This window comes from Haemaphysalis longicornis, unplaced genomic scaffold (genome assembly GCF_048455015.1).
Source record: "Haemaphysalis longicornis isolate Haplotype H1 unplaced genomic scaffold, Haemaphysalis longicornis Haplotype H1 scaffold_10, whole genome shotgun sequence".
Classification (NCBI taxonomy): Eukaryota; Metazoa; Arthropoda; class Arachnida; order Ixodida; family Ixodidae; genus Haemaphysalis; species Haemaphysalis longicornis.
The window spans coordinates 1,675,175-1,700,143 of NW_027526204.1; the positions used below are offsets into that span (position 1 = coordinate 1,675,175).

At 49.8% G+C, this 24,969-nt stretch overlaps 1 protein-coding gene across 5 annotated transcripts in view; it reads right to left on the reverse strand.

Moving 5' to 3' along the window:
- Window positions 1-24,432, reverse strand: part of LOC144158114 (uncharacterized) — a 47,038-nt gene extending 22,606 nt beyond the window's left edge. Inside the window, exons 1-3 of one of the 5 annotated variants that reach the window (XM_077688770.1) lie at window positions 24,135-24,432; window positions 19,994-20,085; window positions 19,859-19,921 (exon numbers count right to left, since the gene is read on the reverse strand). In XM_077688770.1, the coding sequence (XP_077544896.1) occupies window positions 19,859-19,921; window positions 19,994-20,054 (124 nt within the window). In that variant the 5' untranslated portion in view covers window positions 20,055-20,085; window positions 24,135-24,432. Of the gene's footprint in view, window positions 1-19,858; window positions 19,922-19,984; window positions 20,086-23,617; window positions 23,980-24,134 lie in introns of those variants that run through there. The other 4 variants (XM_077688771.1, XM_077688769.1, XM_077688768.1 and 1 more) reach the window with 4 other exon arrangements.
- Between the last annotated feature and the right edge of the window lie 537 nt (window positions 24,433-24,969).

Below are 24,969 nucleotides of genomic sequence, written 5' to 3' on the forward strand. Positions count from 1 at the left end.
GAGGCATGTTTTATTTTGCCTCTCCGGGCCTACACTGAAAACATTCAGTACTCGCATTAACTTTAATTAAAAGGCTAAAATGAAAGAAAAGCGGTGAAATCTGGAGTTCAAAACAATTAAAACCGATGAAAGAAGCTGCTCAAACCGCTAGCAGTCATGGACGGTTTAATAGTGCGGCCACCATTTCAACGTCTCCATCGTTGCCTACGCCAGCGCCCTCTATGCTTAGGCTTAGGCCTGCTTAAGCTGCCGAAGCCTACTTCAAGCTTTTTTTCTACACGTCCTTGCTATAGATGCTGCTGCTCTAGGTTGTGCTCGCTGATAACCACATTAATATTTTGTTCGTGCATCATTAGGTGAGTCTTGTAAGCAGCATGAGCACTCCAAGCGAAAAAAAAGTGTTCCGAACAAGAGCCTGAGAAAGTGTCAGTGAAACCGACGGCCACCGAAGTGATGGATGCCATCAGCGTTCTGCGCCTCCACGCTGCGTGCCTCCACGCAGCCGCAAGTGAATGTTTAAAAGCACGCCTTGTTAGCGCTGTCAGCATATGGGTGTCACGTAAAGCCCACCCTGGTCAAGAAACGCCAAGCACTGCTTAGGGACTTCTTCACTACAGCTTGAACATCGAGTGCTGGTGGCAATAAACTGCTCTCTTTGAACGTTGACATCGTTGTTTCACCCGTGTTCATTAGGCAGCTGCGATGCGGAAAAATCGGTTTCTTTAGGGCTCAGTGGGTATAAAAGTTTAATCAAATTTTGCCGGAAGATATTTAATGTAAGCTTTCCGCTTTAGCGGGAGCTTGTAAGCGTTGCTCCACACAGTGAAGTGGTCCATGTGTACTCCACTCAACTCACAATCATGGCTTTATCTCGAGTGTCGTGGTTGCATCACGCACCCATACTGCAGAGCCTTTGTACATGAAAAGTCTTCGGAAGTTTCATAGCACCCTTCCGCTGTTGGCCCACCGCGCCCCTCAACGCCGTGCCTAAGCCTACCACTGAACAGACGAAAAGAGGCCTAACTTCGAACCAGCACCTCGCCGAGGTGAATTTCACGGGGCACGGATGCGGGTTCAACTGACTAACAACGGCATTTAGTAGGGACTGAAATGAGAAAAAAAAATCAAGTGGAAACCTAGTCTGCTAGCATATTTAATGAGGCATTGCGGAAAAAGTACCGGTTTTACGACACATGAACTACTGTCGGCTATCCGAATTCCATTGCCTAAGTGTTGAAACTCTTAATTCACACAATTTTCACGGCCAGTTTTAGTACGATCTTCGCTTTAAGTGGAGAGGTAACTGCATAGCAGTTGTTTCTGGGCGATGGACAAGGTTTCGAAACCTCAATAACTGGTTAAATGAACTGTAAAGGATACCTCGATTTTACGAAATTCTCGATTTAACGAAATTAGCGCCCCCAAGTGCGACTTCGTTATATCGAGGTTTAACTGTATTTCTAAAAGAAGCAAACTACGCCGGTAGGAATGTTTCACAGGATTTGTAAACCTTTTCATACTTTTCTAAGCCCGTGGGTCATGAATGAGGAAGTCCCCTAGGAATGTGATCGGGCGAGCCCCCCTTAAGTGCTCAGCTTCCAGCACGACTTGGTGATGACAGGGGCATCGGTAAAGCCTTGCGGAAAAGTTTCACGCACACCATACAATATGGATAAATCATAAAGCTGCAGAAAAAAACTGACCAGCTGAAATCTAGAGCATTCTTAAGAAATGCACTGCAGTAAGAGCACTGGGGAGTAGTGGAAGTCGGAATGTTTAGCCCCAGCTATAGCGTAGGACAATTCACAGCACCATCACTGTGGTCGTTCAGATCTGCCACAGCTTACGTACCAAAAACGAAGTGACAGCTCAAGCCTTCTTGCGTAGTCATGAACCATCGCGCCCAACAGCTCTTCATTGCAGCTCAACATATGTTTAGCAGAACAGACTCTCTCGTGAGGCCACATTGTGGCAAGGTTTGAGATGAGTACCAAACTTCTTACACTTTTCCAGGTTACAAATTATTGCCGAGCTTGAATACTAGGTGTTCAATCTTCAAATTGAATAATCTGTCCAGTCATTATCTGACATAAACTCAAAGGTTCACACATCCATGTGTACTGTACTTGCTCGCATAGTTTACACTGCGTCATTTGCGCACCTTTACGGTTTAGCCAGGTAAGTGGGAAAAGTTTTTTGCATGTATTTTCAACTCGCTCTCAGGACCGAGATAAACAGTAGTGACGCGCGCTCAAGCAGACTTCCGTCGGCAGCGCGGCCGTGCAACACAGGTGAGCGCTGCGATACATGAGACTGTGTGTGGACAATCTCTTCGTTCTTTCCTCAACACTTCTGGTCAGCGTCCCATTTTGTGCGTGCTTAAGTACCTTCACAGCCTTCACACACTTCACTTTCAGATGCTATCGTCGGTGAGCATGCAGCATATTGCTACAATAACCACAGCAACTGGCAGATATGTGGCAAAGGTAACAGTTCACTTTGAAGTCTTGCAACGTGAACTGGTACCCGCAGCTTGAGTCGCTAAGATCTCAAAGCGTGATGTTATGCCAAAGGCCCTACATTAGGTAACCATCAGGTTGACACTTGCACTCTACGGCAATCCCGTGGTTCAGCTCCACCACAATAAACTCAGGCGACAAACCCACACCAGCAGCAAACGAAATTCAGTGAATGAACGCTAGGAACACATTATTTCGCACAAAAATGTGACCCCTGCACTGTGGCACGGTGCAATGTGCAACGTCATGCTTGCACTGCACAGAGCCAAATTGTATGCTCGACATCGTCATTCACTGAGATTGCACTGTTTGGTCAACACAGTGCACTGCAATGAAGCTGAAGCACAGGATAGTTTTAGAGTGTACACAACAACGTGCCAAACCACGTCATACTCATTCACACAGCGAGGTTGCACCTCAACGTGTGACATTAGGCCCACCACTGGGCCACTGCGTTCCCACATCGTGGCCTCCGTCTACTGCGCGTCAGCTTTGGCCCGAGTGAATTACAAACCGGAAGATGTAGAAGGCTTCACAAATAAGGCTTCAACTCTTCCACGGCAAACTTGGTCCAGGTAGGCTGCCAGAGCTTTTGCACTTCAAAGATACCACTGACTGCTGCACGCGACATTTTCTCCTTCCGTGGGGCCAAGAGCAGCCCTTTCTTCTGCGCACACTCAGTGCCCTCTGCTGCTTCGTTTGGACCACTCCTTGCGTTCTTCTGAGCAACTGCTAAATGCGCCCACTGTTTGGCCTCAGTAGCCTAGCGGGCAGAATCGTAGGGTTCGCAGCGAACACCCTGAATTTGAGCCCCAGCAGTGCCAATATTTTTTACAACACCCGTGCTTTCTTTTCTTTTTTTTGCTGTAAAATCTTCCCTTACATCAATTCATCATTCATCATCATTTATAGCACCCTTAAGGGCCCCTTGCGGGGTATTACATAAGGGGAAGGCAAGCACAAAAATTCCACAGTAGGTGATGGTCGATGATACAGGCATAGGAGTGAAACAGGTTCATGATGAAATGGCAGCAACACAAGCAAATATATGTACATACATACAAGAAGGAACAGTAAAAATTTTAAAAAATGTTAACAACAGCTGAAATGACTTGTGATTGACTGTTTAAACACTAAGGGGTCGCATTCGTTGACTATAGTTTTGGGTAGGTTATTCCAATCTTCTATGGCTGCAGGTAAAGAGGATTCGTTAAAAGCGCAAGCTGACCTGCGCTCCAAGTTAAAGAGGGCGACGCGATGAACGGGCAGGAGGGAGGAGGACTGTACTGCGTTGTGAAGGGAAATTACAACATATTTTGCGTAAGAGGCAGAGTCGGGAAACTTTCCGGCGGATTTCGAGGGCGGGGAAGTTAAGAGATAGTTTATTACTGGTAATACTTGAGCACAGGTTGTACTCTGAGGAAATAAATCTAGCGGCACGATTCTGAATTGATTCAAATGAATCGATCAAGTAATTTTGGTGGGGGCTCCAAATAGCCGATGCATATTCAAGTTTACTACGCGTAAAGGTTTCATACGCCAGTTTTCGGATTTGGGGGTGGGGGACAGAAGGTTAGGGATCTTTTGATATAGCCAAGTGATTTAGCCGAGGCGGCGGTTAGTTGCTGTACGTGATCGGACCATGTTAGATTGCTTGATATCACTACTCCAAGGTATCAGCCTGGTTTAGGAAATTGAAGTTTACCGAATACTGGAAAGAAAAGTTACTGCACTTGCACAAAACTTGCATGACTTTGCATTTGGCTATATTTAGTTGCATTAGCCATCGTGAACACCATTTTTGTATGTTAGATAAGTTATTTTGAAGAATATTTTTGTAAGTGCTACTTGAAATGCGGCGGTAAAGTATGCAGTCGTCTGCGAAGAGGCGAATGGTTGCGGAACATCGGATATTACCTTCCCATGAGTTGATTGGTTATTCACCACAACAGTAAATTGAACCCTATCGTTGAGGGAATTTTTAATCCAAGCTATAATTAACTCTTTCGTTACCATGCCTATTCAAATCGATCACGATCGGTGCTTTATATTGCAGATTTCGACATGTTGTAGTCGTTTCTCGTACACCTAATGCGGTCCAGTAGTTAGCCTAGGCATTGCGCTTTCAGAATGAGTTTAAATTTTCCCGCTTCGGTGACAGATTTTTTTGCGGCATTTTTTGTCAGCTTAGGTGCGCAGGTTTTCGTGAAAGGGGGCGTGGCCACTGCACTTTACAAAATAAGCATGCCACTTGTAGTTATGCAGCATTATTCTCAACATTTTTTTTTTATCAAAGGGCTCCTAGCAAGTAACCAAATTATATTGTCAGCTTTGTAATCTGACAGTGTTGAGAGATGATAATTACCTAAAAATGACACCAGCTATTCACTAGTGATCTTTGGTTCAGAGAAAGGGTAGCTTTATTCTGTCAAAGCTTATTTCTGAAGGTCCCTCACGTGTCTAACAAGTGGATTTGGCATTTTCAGCCAGTTTCCAGCAGTTTCGCTTTCATTTTTGCATTGTGAAATTCATATTTGGCACTACTACATTACACAACTTTCTGCCGATTCTAATGGCGCCTCCGTCGCCCGCTACTATTCCTTGAAAAATGCATGCCGCTCATGATTCCACTTCACCCACGCCTTACTTTTGCGATAACAGCTTCAGCTGAAAGTCGAAAGATAACATCAAGTCGTCGGATATCAGTTCAGACGAGCAGAGCTTTTCCAATCGGCCATGAACACCGCTAGCTGTTCACCAACCAGTTTCATTTCCATACGAGGGTATTTCAGGGGGTCTACTTTCGCTGCTTAGTAGAACTGCCTATTTTCACAAAGACTCCAACAGGGTTGACATTGTTTCTTTTCGAAAATGTTAGTGGCGCTGCAATCAGGAGGATCATAGTGCTAAACTGTCTTCACAGCACGACAGCTACTCGGTAGAAGCTGGCTGGGCATGATTTTAGCGCATCGCAACTTATTCTACAAGCAGGGCTACCATAGTGAGTCAGTAGATAATATTAAACTGCAAATGAAAGTTCTGACGGATAAGTGATGATCAGAACATCCAACAACCATCCGTCACCAAGTTTCGTTTCCAACTCCAAGCGGATTTTTTCACATCGCTTGCTTGCCTTGCATCATCTTCTGGCCGTAATCATTGACAAGGTGTTTTCACATCATGCGGGGACTAAATGGTGCCTTTAATGTGAAAACACCAGATTTTTTCCAGAAAAGCATTCGAAATAGCGAAATTTGAAATAGAGGTTGGGCTTCACCGCAATGCATGGGCACTACGCGTGCTAGCATTTTCTTTGATATCTGGCAAATCGTAGCGAGCAAATGAATTTTTTTCTAGGACGGGTGTTTACCTACAAAATGTACATCCTAATTTTTTCTTGTGCTGGTGGTTTGCTACATACAACTTCCTTTTGTCTGTTATTTTCGACAGCAGGACAAAAATTTTGACTTTGTCCATTTTTTTCGCAATCTTTATTTATGAAACAATTATTAAAACGTGTCGTTAGAAAGGACACTGCAATATGTGCCTAATCAATATGTTTAGCGCAGAAAAAATGTTAGCTTATACCCCCGCTACACTAGTGTCCGAATGTCATTTGACTCAAATGCCAAGTTGTGCTGCTATACTAGGTTATGAAATGCCATTCGGCTCAAATGGTCTTTGAGCCAAATGCGCACCCAGAGAGACATTTGGGATTTCAAATGCCATTTCTAGCACTCTCGCATGCAGAGTCTTCGATCGGCAATAAAAAATATAATACTTCCATACGTAAAACAAACAAAATATTTTTGTTTGTAGAACTTTGCTCACTGTTAGTAGAAACCCCTTTCTCGGTGTTTGTGGCTCGTTGACGGCAGTGAAGGAGCCTTTCGCTGCGGGTGCTTGGCGGTGGTGGTGGCCAGAGATGAGACAAGGGAACGGCGAAAGCAGGATTTTATTTACAGGAGTTGGTTACAGAGTTGGTTAAGCATGGCTGTCTTAGCGATCGACCCTTCAAGTTGCGCCCTAGGTATCAGACCTTAGCTGGTCGACTCTGGATTACACCCTAGACGGCAAGGTTCTGACATGCACTAAGCACGGAGGCTCGCTGGTCCTTGATGACCTCAACGATTACAGCCAAGTCTCCCGCTGGCCATTATGCCCGGCAGTATAATCCCTCGTGTCCATTGTAAGCCGGACAGCACACCTATTGGTCAGAGCGACATCTCGAATCCCACCAATCGTGGGGCCAAACGCCACCTTCCCAAACTTCACGTACTTCCCTCCTCTCCCCAGACGGAGCGGACGCAGGAAGACGCGTACACGTGCACGGGGCAGCTTTGCCCCGGTCAGGGTGACCATTAGGCGCCGCGGCACTTTCAAAAGCCGCCGCCCGGGCTTACACACTCTAAGCGTAACACGGTGGCCCCGAGGCACGCAACCCCAAAACGGCGTTTTATTGCCATAATTGGGCGCGCCCTTTCAACGCATCTGAAGACGGGAGCCGGGCTCTTCAGAACTATATAGGACAGTAGCAAGTTGGGCGAGTTGGTACGGGTTCATACTTAATCACAGCGCGAAGGATGGGACAGACAGATCAACCACTGGACAGGCGCTGACTCTCAACTAAATTTATTGAAAACCCGCAACAAACGTTATACTGAAGGCAAACAACGCCGCACGTGTCAAAGTAGCATACAAAGAAAACAAATAGAACCAGATAAAAGTGCAAACGGGAACATGACTCATTTGTCGTTATCCATGAACTGGACCTCTTTATCAGTAAGCACAAGTGAAGGGTGGCTCGCACACTTTTCACCCCTCTTGCTAATGTGATAGGCTTCAACTATCTCGCGGTGTAGCTGCTTCGGGTGCTTGGTAACAATATCAGTTTCGTGAAACACCGGGTCGCATCCGCACGTGTGGCAGTGTGAGGGCTGAGGCGGTCGCGGACGCTTGTCAAAGGAGAGTGCATGCTCTCGCAATCTAACATTAGCACACCTACCAGTCTGCCCTATGTATGATGCGCCATACATGAGAGGGACTCGGGTACACGACACCGGATTGGCAGTCCACATACCTGTGCTCATGGATTGTGCCACACCCTGATTTTGGGGCCCTTTCTTCCAACGAAGCCTTTCTTTGTACGGCAGCGCACATTCCCTCCAATTTACGTGGGGCGGAAAAACCACCGTGACACCATACCGACTGGCAACGTTCTTCAAACCGTGCGACGTACGGTGCACATAGGGAATCACGGCCAATTTACTTCCATCCGGTTTTTTCCTTTCCTTATCAGGGTCCCCGCGAGACTTGACATGTCTGATCAACTTGTTACCGCAACTCCAGAGCGCTGCCCTAGGGTAAGCTGCCGCCTCTAGCCTCTTTAACTGACCTTCGAAGCTCTCCTTCACTGTATGGTGGCAGGAGTGGGTTAAGGCTGAGCGCAACACAGAAAAACACACTCCATTCTTCACTAATTTTGAATGACCTGAGTCCTAACTTAGGAGGGGTTTCTCAGAGCAAGGCACGTATACCCAACAGACATGGCCTACTTCAAATCTTAAACGGAGGTCAAGGAACTGCAGCTCTTGCTGTTGTGGAAGCTCAACAGTAAACTTCAACCCGAAAGCCACTTTCTCGGAACACTTTCAAGAGATCAATGAACTAGAAGAGATCAATGAACCTAGTTCGTTTTCAAGAGAAAACGAACTAGGCCGGCGGTCACAAAGGGAAGCAGGGGTGGTGTCCGAGGCGTCCAAAAAGGGGAGCCTCGCTCCCCCCAAGAAAAACCAATTACTGCGGCGGCCATTAAGAAAGTGGGGGGCGGCAATGCGCGCGGCCTCTCAGCCCGCGCATCTTACCTCTGAATCTTCCATCCTCTGCTATGCCCAAAGGCGGCAGCAGTCCTACACATCCCTCCCAAAGAGCATAACAGGGGGAGAACAGACGCCAGTAATGCGAAAAAAAACCACAAGGGATGGTGACGCTAACTATACCTGCTACGAACCGCGAGCCTCCGTTCTCCGATATCTTTGCTGCGCCTACACCCAGGGCAAGAACAGGAAGTCTATAGGAAACGAACACGGTCGAAGCATAAGGTATTGCGCAGCCGCACATGCCGCAAACACAACTAGCGCGCTTAGGACATTATAACTCGAACTGCATACACAAAAGACCAAACGCAACAGAAAAAAAAACCGGCAGCATGTCCCCGAGTGACAATAACATTGCACAGTAACACTTTCGTAGAGAGAAAGCAAAACACCTAGGCAAGCGCCTGCCCGCAAAACCAACACACATATTCTCGCCATGTCTATTAGGCGTAAGCAGGCGATGGACGCAATTCATCAGAAAACATGCCTGCAGGCTAACTTTGGCACTTAAAAGTACGTTGTCGGTGCACCTATAAAAAGAGGGCAAGCACGTACACCCACACACATTGCCACCCGCGTGAAAGCATCCTGGGTTGACTACTGCACTGCGCTTGTAGCACTCCAGTCATGGCACTAGTGTCCGAGCCTTGACGGGTCCCCGGACACCCCACTGTGTGCGGGTGAGCGGGAATATTCCCGCTCATCAAGGCCGGCATGGCTGTGCTAATGCTCCCAAGCAGCATTGGGGAGCCTAGACAGGGCATCGGCGTTGCTGTTGCTGGTTTCCTTACGGTGTCTCACAGAAACATTGTAGCACTGTAAAGCCAGCACCCACCTTGCCAGCTTTGCCCCGTGCGAAGTACTAGTTGCCAGGTAACACAATGGGTTATGGTCCGAAACAACATTCACCTCCGCGCCAAACAGCCAGTGATCAAACTTCTTTGAGCGCCCATATGATGGCGAACGCCTCCCGCTCGATAGTAGACCACCGTGCGAAGCTGGGCGAGTCGGTAAGGATTCATGACTAGAAACAGCGCAAGAGACAGGACGAGAAAACTGTCAGCGCCCGTCTTTGTCAGTTTCCTCGTCCTGTCTCTTGTGCTGTTTCTAATCATAGACCACCGTGCCTGGGTCTGGTCAAACCGATGACTGGCGACAGCTACTGGCTTCTCTACCCCGTGCTCCGACATCTGTGCAAGGCAAGCACCTGCCACTGTCGCGGACACGTCAGTAAAAAGCCAGTACGGCTGACTGGGGTTCGGAGTGCTGAGTGCGACCACCCGGCAGAGTGCTCGTCAAATGTGCGCTGGGCCTCCTCTGGCCATGGTATCGAGTTAGGCACCCCTCGTTTTGTTAGAACGGTTAGCGGACCGGCAACGAACGTACTCCCGGTAGTAACCGCATAGTCCGAATAAACTCCTTAGCTGCTTTTTAGTGTGCGGTGGGGTTAAACCTCCAATTGCAGCTACCTTATCGAGGTCCAGCCCGTGGGATCCAGACCCAACCAGCAAGTGGGATCCAGACCCCGAGGCAGCAAGTGCGGGTTTGGGTGACTTCACACTTTTCCGGACTCGCTCTAAGCCCGGCCTCGTCCAACAACTGCAAAATGGTATCAAGGTGGGCGAGGTGCTCTTCCCATGTCTCAGAAAAGACTGCGATGTCGTCTAAGTACGCTGTGGCGTATGCCTGATGCTTGGAGAGGAGCCTGTTTACCATTCTCTGGAACGTCGCCGCGGCGTTTTTAAGCCCGAATGGCATCACGTGCCAAGCATACTGCCCCTCGTGCATCACAACGGCTGTGAAATGTTGGCTTTCCGGGTCTATGGGAACCTGCCAGAACCCGTGCTTGAGGTTGACCACCGTAATATACCGTGCTCGCCCGACCTTGTAGATCAATTCCTGGGGGTTCGTCATAGGAAAGGCGTCTACGCAGGTAATGGCGTTTAACGTCTGGTAGTCGACGCACACGTGTAACATGCCGTCCTTTTTCACGAAACACACGACCGGATGTGCGCATTGACTTTCCACTGCGTATATCAGCCCTAGTCCAAGAAGTTCCTTAACCTCCTCCCTTAACAGCTCGGGGACCCTATACGAAACGACCTTTGCAGTTTCTTTCCTTCCTCCAGTTCGATTCAATGTTGACCTGTCTTAGCCATTCCCGGCTTCCCGGCAAAAACACCGCTGTGTTTCTCGAACACCAAGGTAACTTCGTCGGGCTTCTTTGCGTCCAGGTGGGATAACTTTTCCCTAGTCAATATCTTGCTTCCACACGCAGGGACAGCCCGCGGTGTGTACTCCACTTCTCCAAACTCTCTATCCTCATCAAACACGACTCCTACGTGGCTCACCTGGGCGTAGTACGGCCTTAGCCTGTTCGCGTGCGCAACGGCGGTTTTGCCCTCCTCTGTCTGAATACGGTAGGAATGTTGCCTCTCACGACCCAAGACTGTGAATGGGCCCATCCACCTAGGTAACATCTTTGTCACATGGTCGGTGTCGAAGAGAAGCACCTGATTGCCTAGGCTGAAGTTTTTGTTTTGTGCAGTGCGATTATACCCGTCGGCATAACTGTCCTGCCGCGTGGCACTCGTGAGCCCGGCGACACCCGCTGCCACCTCCAGCTGTTCTTTTAGCTGCGCAAGCTACTTCGCCGCCTTTTCTCTCAGTGTTACCGGTATCACCACCTCTCCTGTTGTCAGGAGTCAAGGTGCGAAGACGGCGGGGACGACGACGAAGAAGGGATAAGAAGCGAGAAATTTCTGGAAGCTGGTGGAAAAAAGGAGGGAAAAAACGAGAAGGAAGACGACGAGCGGGTGGACGAAGAGATCGTGGTTCGAGGCGACCGAAGGAGGCGGGACCCGAGGTCTGGGAACCCGCAAGGCACCAGCGGCACTGCCCCGTTGGCCTCCTCAAGCATTTGACGCGGGTGCTCCTGGGCAACGGCGGCTCCGCTCCGCTGGCTTCAGCACCGGCTTGCACGGGCACGCACGCACCAGTGGCTTCACCCCACTGGCCCCGTCACCATCTTCACGGCGCTGCGCTCAGGGAGCCACCTTAGCGACGACTGATGCCCCGCTACCCCAACGATCCAGTGCAACGCAACGACAGAATGTGCGGTAGGGAAATGGCGTTTAGGAAACTATAGGGACCAATAGATATGCGAGAGGACACTATTCTAGTTCACGAACTGAAAGCCATTTGGGTTCTTTTTTGCATGTACTGTATTTCTAGCACTTTTATTGTATATTTCTCTTACATTCTTCTTCCTTAAAGTCTTATCTTAACTTGATCCCTTTGGGTCTGGAGTCCATTCTTTTACCGACGTGACGCGTGACAAAAACATTGGCGAGCCTGCCAGGATCCCTTTCCCCATTGTCACCTGTTTACCGCGGTGGAAGAGATGGATCTCGAAAAGTTAATGACATTGGCGAGTAGCTTGGGGTTGACTAAGGAAGAGATGTTGGACCTGTACGAGAGGGAAAATCAGAGACGCCAAGAGGAAAGAGCAGCAGTGAGGGACGCGAATCGAGAAGAGGAAGAGAGAGCGAAGCGCATGGCGGATGTAGAAAAAGAAAAGCTAGCCCAAGAGAAAGAGTTGGTCGAGTTAAAGCTACGTTTAGCAAATGCCAGTGCATCAAACCAAAGTGGTGAACAATCCCCAGTATCTCCAGTACCACAGATGTCCAAGAGTCCGGAAATTTGCCCAAGAAAACTCATGGCTCCTTTCGATGACAAAAGAGATGACCTCGATGCTTATCTCCATCGCTTCGAACGAGTAGCACTAGGGCAAGGTTGGGAGAAGAGTCAGTGGGCGACAGCATTGAGTCTCTGTCTGGTCGGCGAAGCACTTAGTGTCTTCGGAAGAATGCCGGCATCAGGGTCTATGGACTACGACACTGTAAAGACCGCACTGCTGCAAAGATTTAGACTGACAGCCGATGGTTTCCGCGAGAAATTTCGCAGCGCAAAGCCAGAGGATGCGGAGACAGGAAAGCAGTTTGCTTCGCGTCTCCTGAGTTATTTTGACCGGTGGTTAGAGATGTCCAACACAGAAAAGACGTATGAAAAACTTCGTGAGCGAATGGTGACAGAACAGTTTCTTGCGTGTTGCAATTCCAAGTTGGCAATATTTTTGAAGGAGCGCAGCCTAAAGACCCTTGAAGAGATGACTACTGCCGCAGATCAGTACTGCGAAGCCCAGAGGCTTAAGAACTTGGGCAAAGTGAAGGAAGAGGGCATGGCGGCGAGCATAGAATCACCGGAATGTATGACACAAAGGTTCGCTCCGAGGGCTCCATCGCGTTGTTTTCTTTGCGATCGCGTAGGGCATCGTGCCGTTGATTGCCGAACTGTTGCTAACTCGAGGCAAGTACCTTCAACTTGCCAGCTGTGTAAGAGAAGAGGGCATACAACAGAACAATGCCGTTTTCAAAACCAGGAGAAGTCAGCTTGTGCAATAAATGTGAACAGGTTCGGCCCAGCTCCGCCAAAGACAATCACAAGCACCAAAGAAAAAGAGACAACACTTGGAGAAGGAGAGGATCGGGCGACACAAGGATGGCAAATGCCTGTTGTAGATGGCGAGCTGCGGGGAGAGCGAATCTCAGTTCTCCGGGACACCGGAACGAACACGGTATTGGTGAGGAGGAGCCTCGTCACAGAAAACGAGTTTACTGGGAAGGAGGCACAAGTGGTTCTTGTAGATGGAACGGTAAGGTGCTGGCCGGAAGCAATCATTCAAATTTCGACCCCTTACTACACGGGAGAGTTAATAGCGAAATGTGTAGATGAACCACCGTTTGACGTGATTCTAGGTAACGTGAGAGGCATTAGGGAAGTGAATGACCCTGACACAAAATGGACGACCAAGTTAGCGGATATGAATGGAGAACGAAGACGCCCAGATTTTAGAACGGAAAAAGGATAAAGAAACAACAAAAGCAATCATTTCAACCCCGGTAATGTCTATGACAGCGCGCGCAATGGCCGCAATTGAGAAAAAAGAATCGCTACATGAACTCGCTGATTCAAGTGCACCAGCGTTGGACAGGCCACCCGAGACAATCACCCGACAACAAAAGGAGGATCCATCTTGGAGAAATTGGTGTCAACAAGTTTATTGGAACGATCCCCGGCGACATTTCCAAAGTACCAGACGACGAGGTTGTAGAGCAGAAAACAGTAAGAGCTGCAGGGCATACGGCAACCCCTCTCAACGAGGCAGAAACTTTTGTCAAGATGAAGTCGCACAAGGAGGTCATCGTTACCGGAGCAAGGATGAAACCTTTAGTGGACCACGAAAATCTTATAACCAAGTAGAACAAGGAAGGGGATCGCGAGTAATGGTTCTACAGAGCGCAGCAAACGGTCGGTTCAAAGTTCGTGGCGTAACTCAAGGACGTTACCAAGCTTGCTGGGGAAGTGGAGATGCAGGGTTGAAGAACTGCGAGGACAGAAAGAGTTTCGAGGAACAGGGTGTTTCAACCCAAAACAGTACCTTGTCGAAAGACATTATGCCGGACGAGCTTATGGACGCAGATACAATGGCTTTTCGAGACAGGGCGGTCTAGATCGTAGAGATGGAGTTTGCCAAGGATGTAAGAATAGAAGGAATCCCTAGCTGAGCAGAATACTGTGAATTGGTAGATTAGTGATGTAGTAGTGTATTTTGCTGAATGTCCAAAATGAGAAATATATGTTAAATTAGCAAGTGAACAGTCCACTAGATAGACGACAATATAATACAACAGCAGATTTTATGAGTGGAGTGCCGTGATTAACCAATCAGTAGTCTGTATGTTAGGCATTGCTGGCATAATGCGTGAGAGAAAATGTTTTTGTGAATTTACACTAACGCGCACGGAAAGTAACACTTTCGTGAACTTTTCAGTGATTATACCTTTGTGTCATAGCGGTGGCCCTTAGGACTGAACTGAACTGTGCTGTGAGAAACTGACTGACGGGGATTTGTGATATGAGGGCGGGTCATAGACCTCAAACGTGGAAGCAGTTTTTCAGGAAAAACTCTTGAAGACGGGGGCAAATGTCAGGAGTCAAGGTGCGAAGACGGCGGGGACGACGACGAAGAAGGGATAAGAAGCGAGAAATTTCTGGAAGCTGGTGGAAAAAAGGAGGGAAAAAACGAGAAGGAAGACGACGAGCGGGTGGACGAAGAGATCGTGGTTCGAGGCGACCGAAGGAGGCGGGACCCGAGGTCTGGGAACCCGCAAGGCACCAGCGGCACTGCCCCGTTGGCCTCCTCAAGCATTTGACGCGGGTGCTCCTGGGCAACGGCGGCTCCGCTCCGCTGGCTTCAGCACCGGCTTGCACGGGCACGCACGCACCAGTGGCTTCGCCCCACTGGCCCCGTCACCATCTTCACGGCGCTGCGCTCAGGGAGCCACCTTAGCGACGACTGATGCCCTGCTACCCCAACGATCCAGTGCAACGCAACGACAGAATGTGCGGTAGGGAAATGGCGTTTAGGAAACTATAGGGACCAATAGATATGCGAGAGGACACTATTCTAGTTCACGAACTGAAAGCCATTTGGGTTCTTTTTTGCATGTACTGTATTTCTAGCACTTTTATTGTATATTTCTCTTACATTCTTCTTCCTTAAAGTCTTATCTTAACTTGATCCCTTTGGGTCTGGAGTCCATTCTTTTACCGACGTGACGCGTGACACCTGTCCACGTTTGCTGGAGAATAGCGAGTGGGCCCGTCGGGTTTCTCCCGTAGAGCAATCCAAAAGGCGCTACCCCAGTGGTTTCGCGAGGTACCTCGCGGTAGGCCTACAACACGAACAGTATCAGCTTGTCTTAGTTCTTGGGGTCCTTTTGAATCCCGTCAAACAGCATATTCTTAGGACCCGGTTCCATCTCTCTACCAGCCCGGTGGTCTGGGTGGTCTGGTCTCTGGGTGGTCTGGGGTAGAAAACCTGGGGGTGCACCCCAATTTCTGCAACATCATCTGTGCGAGCTGGGACTTAAAGTTGGTTTCCTGGTCGGAACAGATGGTCTCCGGAATGACCCTACGACTGAAAATGTCGAGCAAGGCATCGCATGTTGCTTTCGCGGTTAAGGAGCGTAGGCATACCACTTCTGGCCAACGGGTACACAGATCCACCAGGCATAGTGCGTAGCGGTGTCCCCTCGCGGATGGCGTGTCAATCGGGCCTATCACGTCCACATTTACCACCTGAAAGGGGCGTTCGGGCCTTGTCAGTGGCATAATCGGCACCCTGTCGCTCTGACACCTAACTGACCGCACCTGACCCCCGTGGCTGGATTTACAATGCTCCGACACGTCCCTCTCCATGCCGGGCCAGTAGAAGCTGTAGTTTATCCTTGTTTTGGTCTTTTTTACCCCCAGGTGTCCCCCCCAGATCGACTCGTGGGCTAGCTGGAGTACCTCTCCTCGCCTCTCTCTGGGGAGTACCAGTTGCCTCACCCGGGTTCCAGCTATAGAGTCCCAGTGAAAGAGGATTCCGTCTACCACAAACATGCCCGACTTGCCAACCTTGGCATCTTCCCATGCCATCGTTAAGCTCTCGCCATTGGTCTGGGAAGTCTGGACAGCGTTTCTCTGGCTGGCTGGATGGGCCGCATCTAACGCATCGGGGATTTTCTCCACGTGATGGATGCTCCTTTGCTGGGCGTTAGCGTCGCATGCAAGCTCGCTGCTTCCGTCCTGCTCTTTGTCGACCGCGTCGGCTCTACTTATCGCCCTGGGATCTGCCATCGCGAGTGGTGCGCGCTTGTAGTTATGTTCCCTGAGAAGCTCCCAGTCCTCCCTACTAAGTAAGCAATTTCCTCCTTCGGCTAGTTCGTCCGTAAGAGCGCATAACATCTCAACCTTTTCAGGCTCCCTCACCGCCCCTGGAACACTCATGCCCAGGGGCAATGCGGCTAGCCTTCCCGAAAGCTGACGTCAGCCTGACTGTGCCGGAGGGCTCGCTCGACAAAGGGGCCCACAAACCTCCACGAATTGCGGTGATTTCGCGGCCCATGTCCAGCACCGCCTCCAAGCACTGCTCTCCACAGACGAGCTGGACGACCTGCAGCTCCGACCTGCCTTCCTTACGGTTCGGCCCCGACATTGCCACTTCAGCTGTTAGCATGGTCTCTGCGCGTGTCGTCCCCCCGCTCGCAGCTACAGCTGTTGTCTCAACTCTCTGTGCCTGCATGTTTGGGGGGCGGAGTGGCCCTCCTTTTTCAGAGGCAGGTGTGGGGCAATTTTTCGCGACGAGACTTTGCCCGCAGCACAGGTAACACCGCGGGACTCCTCTGTCTGCGTTCGCCCATTTCAGTGGACAAGGGTCTGCGTGAGGGGTTGCCGGTTTCGAAGCGCGCCCCTTTCCTTTTGCCTGTTCGAATGTTTGAAGCAGCTTCGCCACCTCGGTTGGTTTCAGCCAACTCTCCCCTTCTCTAAGCCGCACGTACTCGAGGCCCTCAGCGCTGAGACTAGCCTTATTCCGGTCCGCTACCATTAGTTCAGTTAGCGTCTCCTTGGAGTCTGCCCCCCTCGCCTGTAGGTAGTACGCAAAAGACATTCTCACCCGAGAAGTAAACTGCGCCCAAGTCTCGTCTTTTCTTCTAGCGGCACTCTCGAACCGATCCAGGTACTCTGCCGGTGTCAGTCGCAGCTCGCTCAAGATAGCTTGCTTAACTGCATCATAGTCCCCACACTCCTGCTAGCTGAGGTTGTGCAGTAGGCATCGGACACGTTCGGTCAAAACGCGCATGACGCAGCTGTTTTCTGGCACCTCGAATGTTGCGAACAATGTTTCCACCTCATCGAACCACAGCGGCGCGTCCTCATCGCACAGCAACTGGTAGCCTTTCAACACCTTGGAACACTGCGCAATGGGGTCCAAGCTCGCCTGCCGGCGATCGCTGCCTTCCGAACCCGTGCTCGGTGGCCTCCTGGTGGAACTCTGGAGCTCGACTCTCCGAAGAGTGATTTTTTCAGACTCGAGCTCTAATTATTTCATCCCAAGTTTCATACACTTCAGCGTCACGGCTTCTGATTTTGCTTGCTACTGTTGGCAGTAGTGTCTGCTGCTCACTCCCTGCCATGCCTAGGGGCGCCTGCTGTTCCGGACCATTTATGATTGTTTCCAGAGGCCCTGGCGGGTCGTCTGTATTACTGTCCTTGTCCATGCCAGCCCCCTTACTTCGTGTCACAACCACGCATCTTCCTACCTGCACGCCATGCCAACCTTAAATGCACGCAAGAAATCCCACTCACCCGTCGCCCAGAGCCCGGTGCTTGGTGCTGGGGTGGTCGCCTTCGATGATGGCTTGTTGGCTGGCGGGTTTCGACCCTCGCTCTTCAGACTGGATGCATGCCAAGTCTGCTGTCTTCCCATCTGGGCCGTTGCAGGGCGGGTTCCGCGTTGACGGTCCGAAGTGCCGAGTTCTGTCGTGGCAGCACCAGTAGAAATCCCTTTCTCAGGGTTTGTGGTTCGTTGACGGCAGCAAAGGAGGCTTCCACTGCGGGTGCTTGGCGGTGGTGGTGGCCAGAGATGAGACAAGGGAACGGCGACGGCAGGATTTTATTTATAGAAGTTGGTTACAGACAGTTGGTTACAGAGTTGCTTAAGCATGGCTGTCTTAGCAATCGACCCTTCGAGTTGCACCCTAGGTATCAGACCTTAACTGGTCGACTCTGGATTACGCCCTAGACGGCAAGGTTCTGACATGCACTAAGCACGGAGGCTCGCTGGTCCTTGATGACCTCAAAGATTACAGCCAAGTCTCCCGCTGGCCATTCTGCCCGATAGTATAATCCCTCGTGTCCATTGTGAGCCGGACAGCACACCTGATTGGTCAGAGCGACATCTCGAATCCCACCAATCGTGGGGCCAAACGCCACCTTCCCAAACTTCTCGTACTTCCCTCCTCTCCCCAGACGGAGCGGACGCAAGAAGACGCGTACACGTTCATGGGGCAGCTTTGCCACGGTCAGGGTGGCCATTAGGCGCCGCGACATTTTCAAAAGCCGCCGCCCCGGCTTACGCACTCTAAGCGTAACACGGTGGCTCCGAGGCACGCAACCCCAAAATGGCGTTTTATTGCCATAATTGGGCGCGCCCTTTCGACGCGTCTGAAGACGGGAGCAGGGCTCTTCAGAAGTAGGCCGGCGGCCACAAAGGGAAGCAGGGGTGGCGCTTACAAAGGACGTTGTCCTGGCCTAGACACTGAGAGTGACACGGTGACCTCCGAAGCACTCAAGGGCCCGTCATTCCGAGGCGTCCAAAAAGGGGCGCCACGCTCCCCCCAAGAAAAACCAATTACGGCGGCGACCATTAAGAGAAGCGGGGGGCAACAATGCGCGCGGCCTCTCAGCCCACGCATCTTATCCCTCAATCTCCCGTCCTCCGCTATGCCCAAAGGCGGCAGCAGTCCTACACTGTTCATTTACTTAAAATATGAAATCAACATATTTATTTTTCATACTCTCAAAACCAGTGGGTCAGTTGCAAAAAATAAATAAATAAAATTACGCAAACAGCCACCACATTAGTGTCAAAACTGGTGTCTCTTCTAATTTGATATTATTTTACTGCCTTAGACTGCTCCTAAATTTGTTGTATTATTGTACGAAAACAGAATGGGGCGACAACAGCCTGCATTTTACTATGCGAAAAACCGACGCGGACGAAGAAGTACAGAGGAGACTCGCTAGGAAACATCGAGTGTCTTAGCGAGTGTCCTGTGTACTTCTTCTTCGTCCGCGTCTGTTTTTCGCTAGTAAAATGCAGTCAGATAATCAACTAGCCCAACCTTCTGCCTTAACGGCAAAAACAGCACCACTACAGCACGACGAGCAATTGTGAAAGCTTTCAAATGCCATCGAAATGGTAGTGTAGCAGGGTGGATTCTGAATGGCATTCGAAGCACCCCATTGAGTCAAATGACATTTGGTTCAAATGAAATTCGGACCCTAGTGTAGCCGGGGTATTAGACCCCTAAAAGTTGGTCAATTTTCTGCAGTAACAAAAGAGTTTGGGTCAATGCTCAAAGAGGAAAATTTACTGATCAGACGCCGATAAGGGGCACGATCGAATACTTTTGAAAAGTCAAGGTATATTACATCAGTTTGAAAGGAGGAGTCCAGGTTAAAATGGAGATCGGTAGTAAATTCATGCAGCTGCGGCCCGCACGAGAGTCCTCACTGAAACCTGTGCTGGTGATGAAAAAAGAAGGAATTTAGGTCCAAATGCATTGCGATGTGGGAGTAGATTGTGTGTTCTAAATTCTGTGCATTCTTTTCGCATACGAAGGGGGTTTGGTATTTTTGTAATAATAAGAGTGTAATAATAAGAGTGGTAATAAACACTCTTACTAAATAAGCATTCTGCTTCACATCAAAAGCACCGGGCTTGTAACTATCTTAAGACGGAGTGCTACTGCGGGCTGTGTACTTGCATGCTTGTAGGAGAAAAATTCTAACCTGAAAATCCCTGACATGTCTGGGAGCTTGCACTGACGAGTAACCCCAGAGCACACTGGATGCCTGCACAGAAAATTCACACATTAATGTACACATTCAAGCTGTGAAACAGAATTGGGACAACACCTATGGTACCAGTGGCAACGGTTGCCTGTGTCTGCTGGCTGCAGGCTGCATCCATGATGTCTGCACACATGGCACACTCGCTGTCAGTGTTGTAGCGTCTTCTGGAAGGGAAAAAGACAGCCAGCAGCGAAAATTGATCACTGATCAAAAACAAAACGGAAAAATTGTCTGTTGGAGTCAAATACATGGTTCATGGTTCAATAGACCAGTTCTTTTCCTAAGCAACATTCATGAACAACTCATGCTTTTTTAAAGTAAATTAAGAACTGTGCGAATTGAGACGACCACAAAAAAGAAGGTTGTTTAATTTAGCTTAAAGATGCACCAACTTGCCCACCAAGTCCTTGCACAGTCATGCATTGTTCATCGCCTTGTGCACTAAAGTGTGAGCAGTTGCAACTTACAAGCACCCCCGGTTTGCGAGTTTGCCATGACGTTGGCTGGTGGTGATACACTGAAGTACAAACAACGAAGCTTTCAGCACATGTTGCGCATCCTGGCGACGACCCGCGCGTGCACAGTTCCGAGAGTTTGTGCCCCCCCTTGGTATGGAATGATCATTGTTCTGCGCGAGAGCACTTTGGTTGGCTTTCCCGCTGCGCTCATGCTATTGTTATCTACCTTCGCCGCTGGGCTGAGTGAAAACAACACACGCAGCTACATTCCTCCATTTTTTATTTCGTGCCGAGCGCCCGCCGATCATGGAAAGACTTTGCACGTCACGAGATCTGGTAGCCTGTTCTTACTGAGCATACGCGGCTTGTCGCCAGGATGCGTGGCATGCACTGAAAGTCGTATTTCAATGTATCACCACAGTACTATGGGGTTCACACTTAGAGGGAACACGGGAGCGCGTGGCTGGAGCCACTGCCACAGCATCCCAATGCCACCGCACGAAAGCAACATGCATGTGCATTCTGGAAGCTGCCAGGAGAATCACGCATCACGCATCCCATCTTCAGGGCGGCCATGTGTCATCTGCTACTAGCGAAAACAGGCGCGGAAAGACGTAGACTAAGAAGAGAAATACACAGGACGACGCACTACGTCTACGTCTTTCCGCGCCTGTTTTCGAGATGAATCAGCAACAACTCGCCCGACTTGCCATCCTGCTACTAGCGGGGTCCTGGTGCTAAAAAAGCAGTCAACCTTTCTACTGGCTGCGACCCAAAACATACATTGCGCTTGTTTTCTTTCGTCTGCTTTAATTTTGCACTGCACATGCTAGCATCTACAGTGGGAAGAGGCATAAAGCTCATTTTTTTTTCCTGCCATTTTTTTTAGCACTGCTCGAAATTACGTTATCACACCAAAACTTAGTGCTACTGAGCGAGCGACGAGTACGTCAGCAATGTTTTTGCTATTAACGTCACACTCAAGAAACTGAACTGCAGTCGGTAGCCGCAACTTTAAACCAGGTTGCTTGAAATTATGGCCACGACTATGCTGCTGCGACGTGTTTTCCAGATCGTGGTGATAGCTTGGTAATGATGCACAATGTAATGATGCACATCGCAGGAATGAATAGCGATCTGTTCTTGCTTCGCTGCGTCAATCATCGGTGGCACAAAAAACACTAAATCATTTCAGTGCTGCTGTTTCTCGTCGCTCACAGCCCTGGCGATGTCAACAGCCTTTTAGCGCTGGCAGCACACAAGCAGTAGATGACATGCGGCCACCCCTATGACGCGACGCGCGCAATGGGTGATATTCTCCAGTGCGTGTCTGTGCATGCGCCTTTAGAATGCTCTGGTAGCAGCTGCAGCCACGCGATCCCGTCTTCTAAGTGTGAACCACATAGCACGCCCAAGGTAAAAGACCTTTAGGACACGACTTTGACTTTCAACGTTCTTTCCTCCGCTGTCTCGCGGCTCAGAAATGTGCAGCAGGAGCTGAGCCACCAGGCAGCAGAGAAATTCCAAGGCGCGTCCTGGAAACCTCTGTCCTTGGGTGCACCTTTTATGTAGTAAACCATTAAACTCCAAGTCCGGCCTCACAACGCCAGTCCTACCCTCACATCTGACACAATCGATTTCCACACCAATGCCTTGATTGATTGCTTAATTATGACGCTACACATGTGATGAGGTGCGCCGCAGTGGAGGGCTCCGGATTAATTTTGACCGCCTGGGGATCTTTTATGTGCACCGAAATTGTAAGGGCCGTTTTCCCTTCTCATCTCCATCAAAAAATCGGCTGCAACACCAATGCCTAGCCACTCAGCCATGCCAGCCCGGTAAGTGCACTGCTTTTGTCGAAGCAGCATCTCAGGCAGTGCGGAATGAGCTAGCTCAGTAAAAAAACGTGCCTGAGCACTGAGCACCTAAAAAAAAACTGGCTCACTGTGAGTGGAACTTAGCCAACAGTAACGAATAGCTCGTGCTGCAGTTGAAAGCGCCATGCACCCGCCGCGGTGGCACAGTGGCTATGGCGTTTCGCTGCTGAGCACGAGGTCGTGGGTTCGATTCCCGGCCACGGCAGCCAGTTTTCAGATGGAGGCGAAAAGCAAAAACGCCAGTGGGTAGCAGATTTCGGCGCACGTTAAACATCCCCAGGGGACCAAAATTAATCCGGAGCCCTCTACTTCGGCGCGCCTCATCGCCTACGTTGTGTCAGCGCATTAAACCATACAATGAATTGATGAACATGCCATGCACCGATGCAACAGCCTCAGAAAAGCAAGCATGTCCTTCAACGCAGCAAAACTTTGTGTTCTTCCACAACCTGCCACGCCAAGAGCAACAGGGACTACATTGTAATTACACTGCGATCTTTCAGCCAGATCCAGACAATGAAGGATAGCATCAACGCAAGCCCAGCGCTACAAACTGCACCTTCCACTCACGGCAATTAATCTGACAACAGAAGATAACATTTCTTGGAAATGGGTGGGCCCATTAGGAGCACAAATAATCGCATTGTCAGAAGCTCAACGAAAGCCTCATCCCATGAAAAAGGCAACAGATAAATGATGAGCAGCAAGCCATGCTAGCATTTGCCAGACCCAGAAATGATATAGTTCATACGTTAAACATTGTTATTATTGTCATTACACTCCTCCGCAAGATTAAACCTTTCCTGGTAGGGTTATTTTTTTCTGCTCCTTCAAGTTATTATGTTTCTTTTTTGTTTGTTTGTTTTGCTTTAGCCAATAATTTCATACATGAACTCCTTACAATAAAATAGCTAGCTTCCGTCCTTAAATACTGGTAAGTAATCAAATGTATGAAATGGCTTCATTCGAGCGAACTATATCTTGCCCAACCACGGAGGGACCACATAACGCTTGTGGGTGCAGATCCTCAAGCGTTCTTGTGTAGTAAACAGCTGTAGCCTCCCTGACGCTTTTGATGTCCTCATGAACGCTCGCGTTTTGTTTAGTGTTTCTTTTTTTTCTTTTTAAGAGCGAAGCTGCTGTTACTGGCTGCAAGTTCGGGCTCGCAGAAAACTACCTGAGAGAAACGCTATCACGCAGCTGTCGCCCAGCTTTCGCAACACCTGCTAGGCAAAAGAGACGTCTGCGCAGTTCTTTACATGGGCCGGCTGCGGTTAGTTCGCACGGCCGAGGAAGAGGCCGCGCTTCGAGAGGTTCGGCGCGCTAAAGAGCGAGAACGACGTCTACTAAGGTCCGACCCTGCACGTGTGGACGCACGCAATGCTGCGAGGAGACGACGACGAGCTGAAGATCCCAAGTACGCTCAACGAGAGCGAGATAAGGCAGCACTGGAGAGGAACCGTCGACGTTTGAAAGACGGCGACCGGCAGCAGCGCACTGATTTGTTCAGCGCGGGCAATGCTCCTCGCCTACAACAGCTTCGCCATTCCAGTCTCGCGCGTGAGTGCAAGCTTCCCTGCTTTTTTTTCCCGACCACCTAAAAACAACCGCGGCCACTGGTTGACTGAACCGTACATAAAAAAAAATGCATATGTGGGTGAACTGCTTGAAGTAGCGCACGCAAGCTGCCCGGCACAACCTATTCATGATTGAAGCGCGGACAGACGAAGCACAAGAGGGCAACACGAGCGCCTTTCTTGAGTCCTCTTCTTGTGTTTCGTCTGTCCGCGCTTCAACCATGAATCAGATCCAACTAGCTCAACTTTCCGTTCTATTGTGACACAACCTAAACACGACCGGCAGAGGCAGGCAGACCTCGTCAGCTGTAGGTCCCACAGATATGCACCAACAGTAGCTCCAAGATGCTCACGCCTTTCGACGCGCAGACACAACGCTGCAGCACACTTTCCAGAGCCGCAACGCCGATTTCCCGCGCGGCTGTTCGTCAACAATAAAAATGCTGCACAACACCGATGCACTGTGAACACTTGGGAGTGCAGAACGATGTAGCACTATTCCGGTTCCTTGGCCCGCTTCGAGCTTTCTACAGAACAGAGGATGGATGCTTGGGACTATATACAATGACTGCGGCGTCACCCCAACGCGTGCCCTTTTTGCCCTCTCTCACTACATCGGAATTCCGCGTGGTGGCGCCACCCACCGATCCTCTCCCGCTAGGTCGCATGGCTGTCCCTATCCGCACGCCTCGCGCGGAATATTTTTAAAACTGTCCGCACGCCCCGCGCGGATAATTTTTAAAACTGTCCGCACGCCTCGCGCGGATAACTTTCGAAACTGTCCGCACGCCTCGCGCGGATAACTTTTAAAATTGTCCGCACGCCTCGAGCCCGAATGCAGCGCCGTGTGCCAAGTTTCTTTTTCTTTGAGTTATTATGGACGCCCCAGTTTCTTCCTCTCTCAACTTGGATGCTACCCGCGTGTTACGTTGTTGTGGCCGGTTACTTAACCCAAGTGCAGCGTTGGTCTGCTAACGCTCAGCTTCACGTTGCGTGCTGTCCTGAGCCAGCTCACGGGTGAAGCCGGCGTGCCAAGCCTTCGTCGGACGACGAGAAACGGCGACCACGACGACACCGATCCATCTCCTGAAGAATCCAGGACGAAATTTGCCATCGTTCGTTCTGCACTTCCT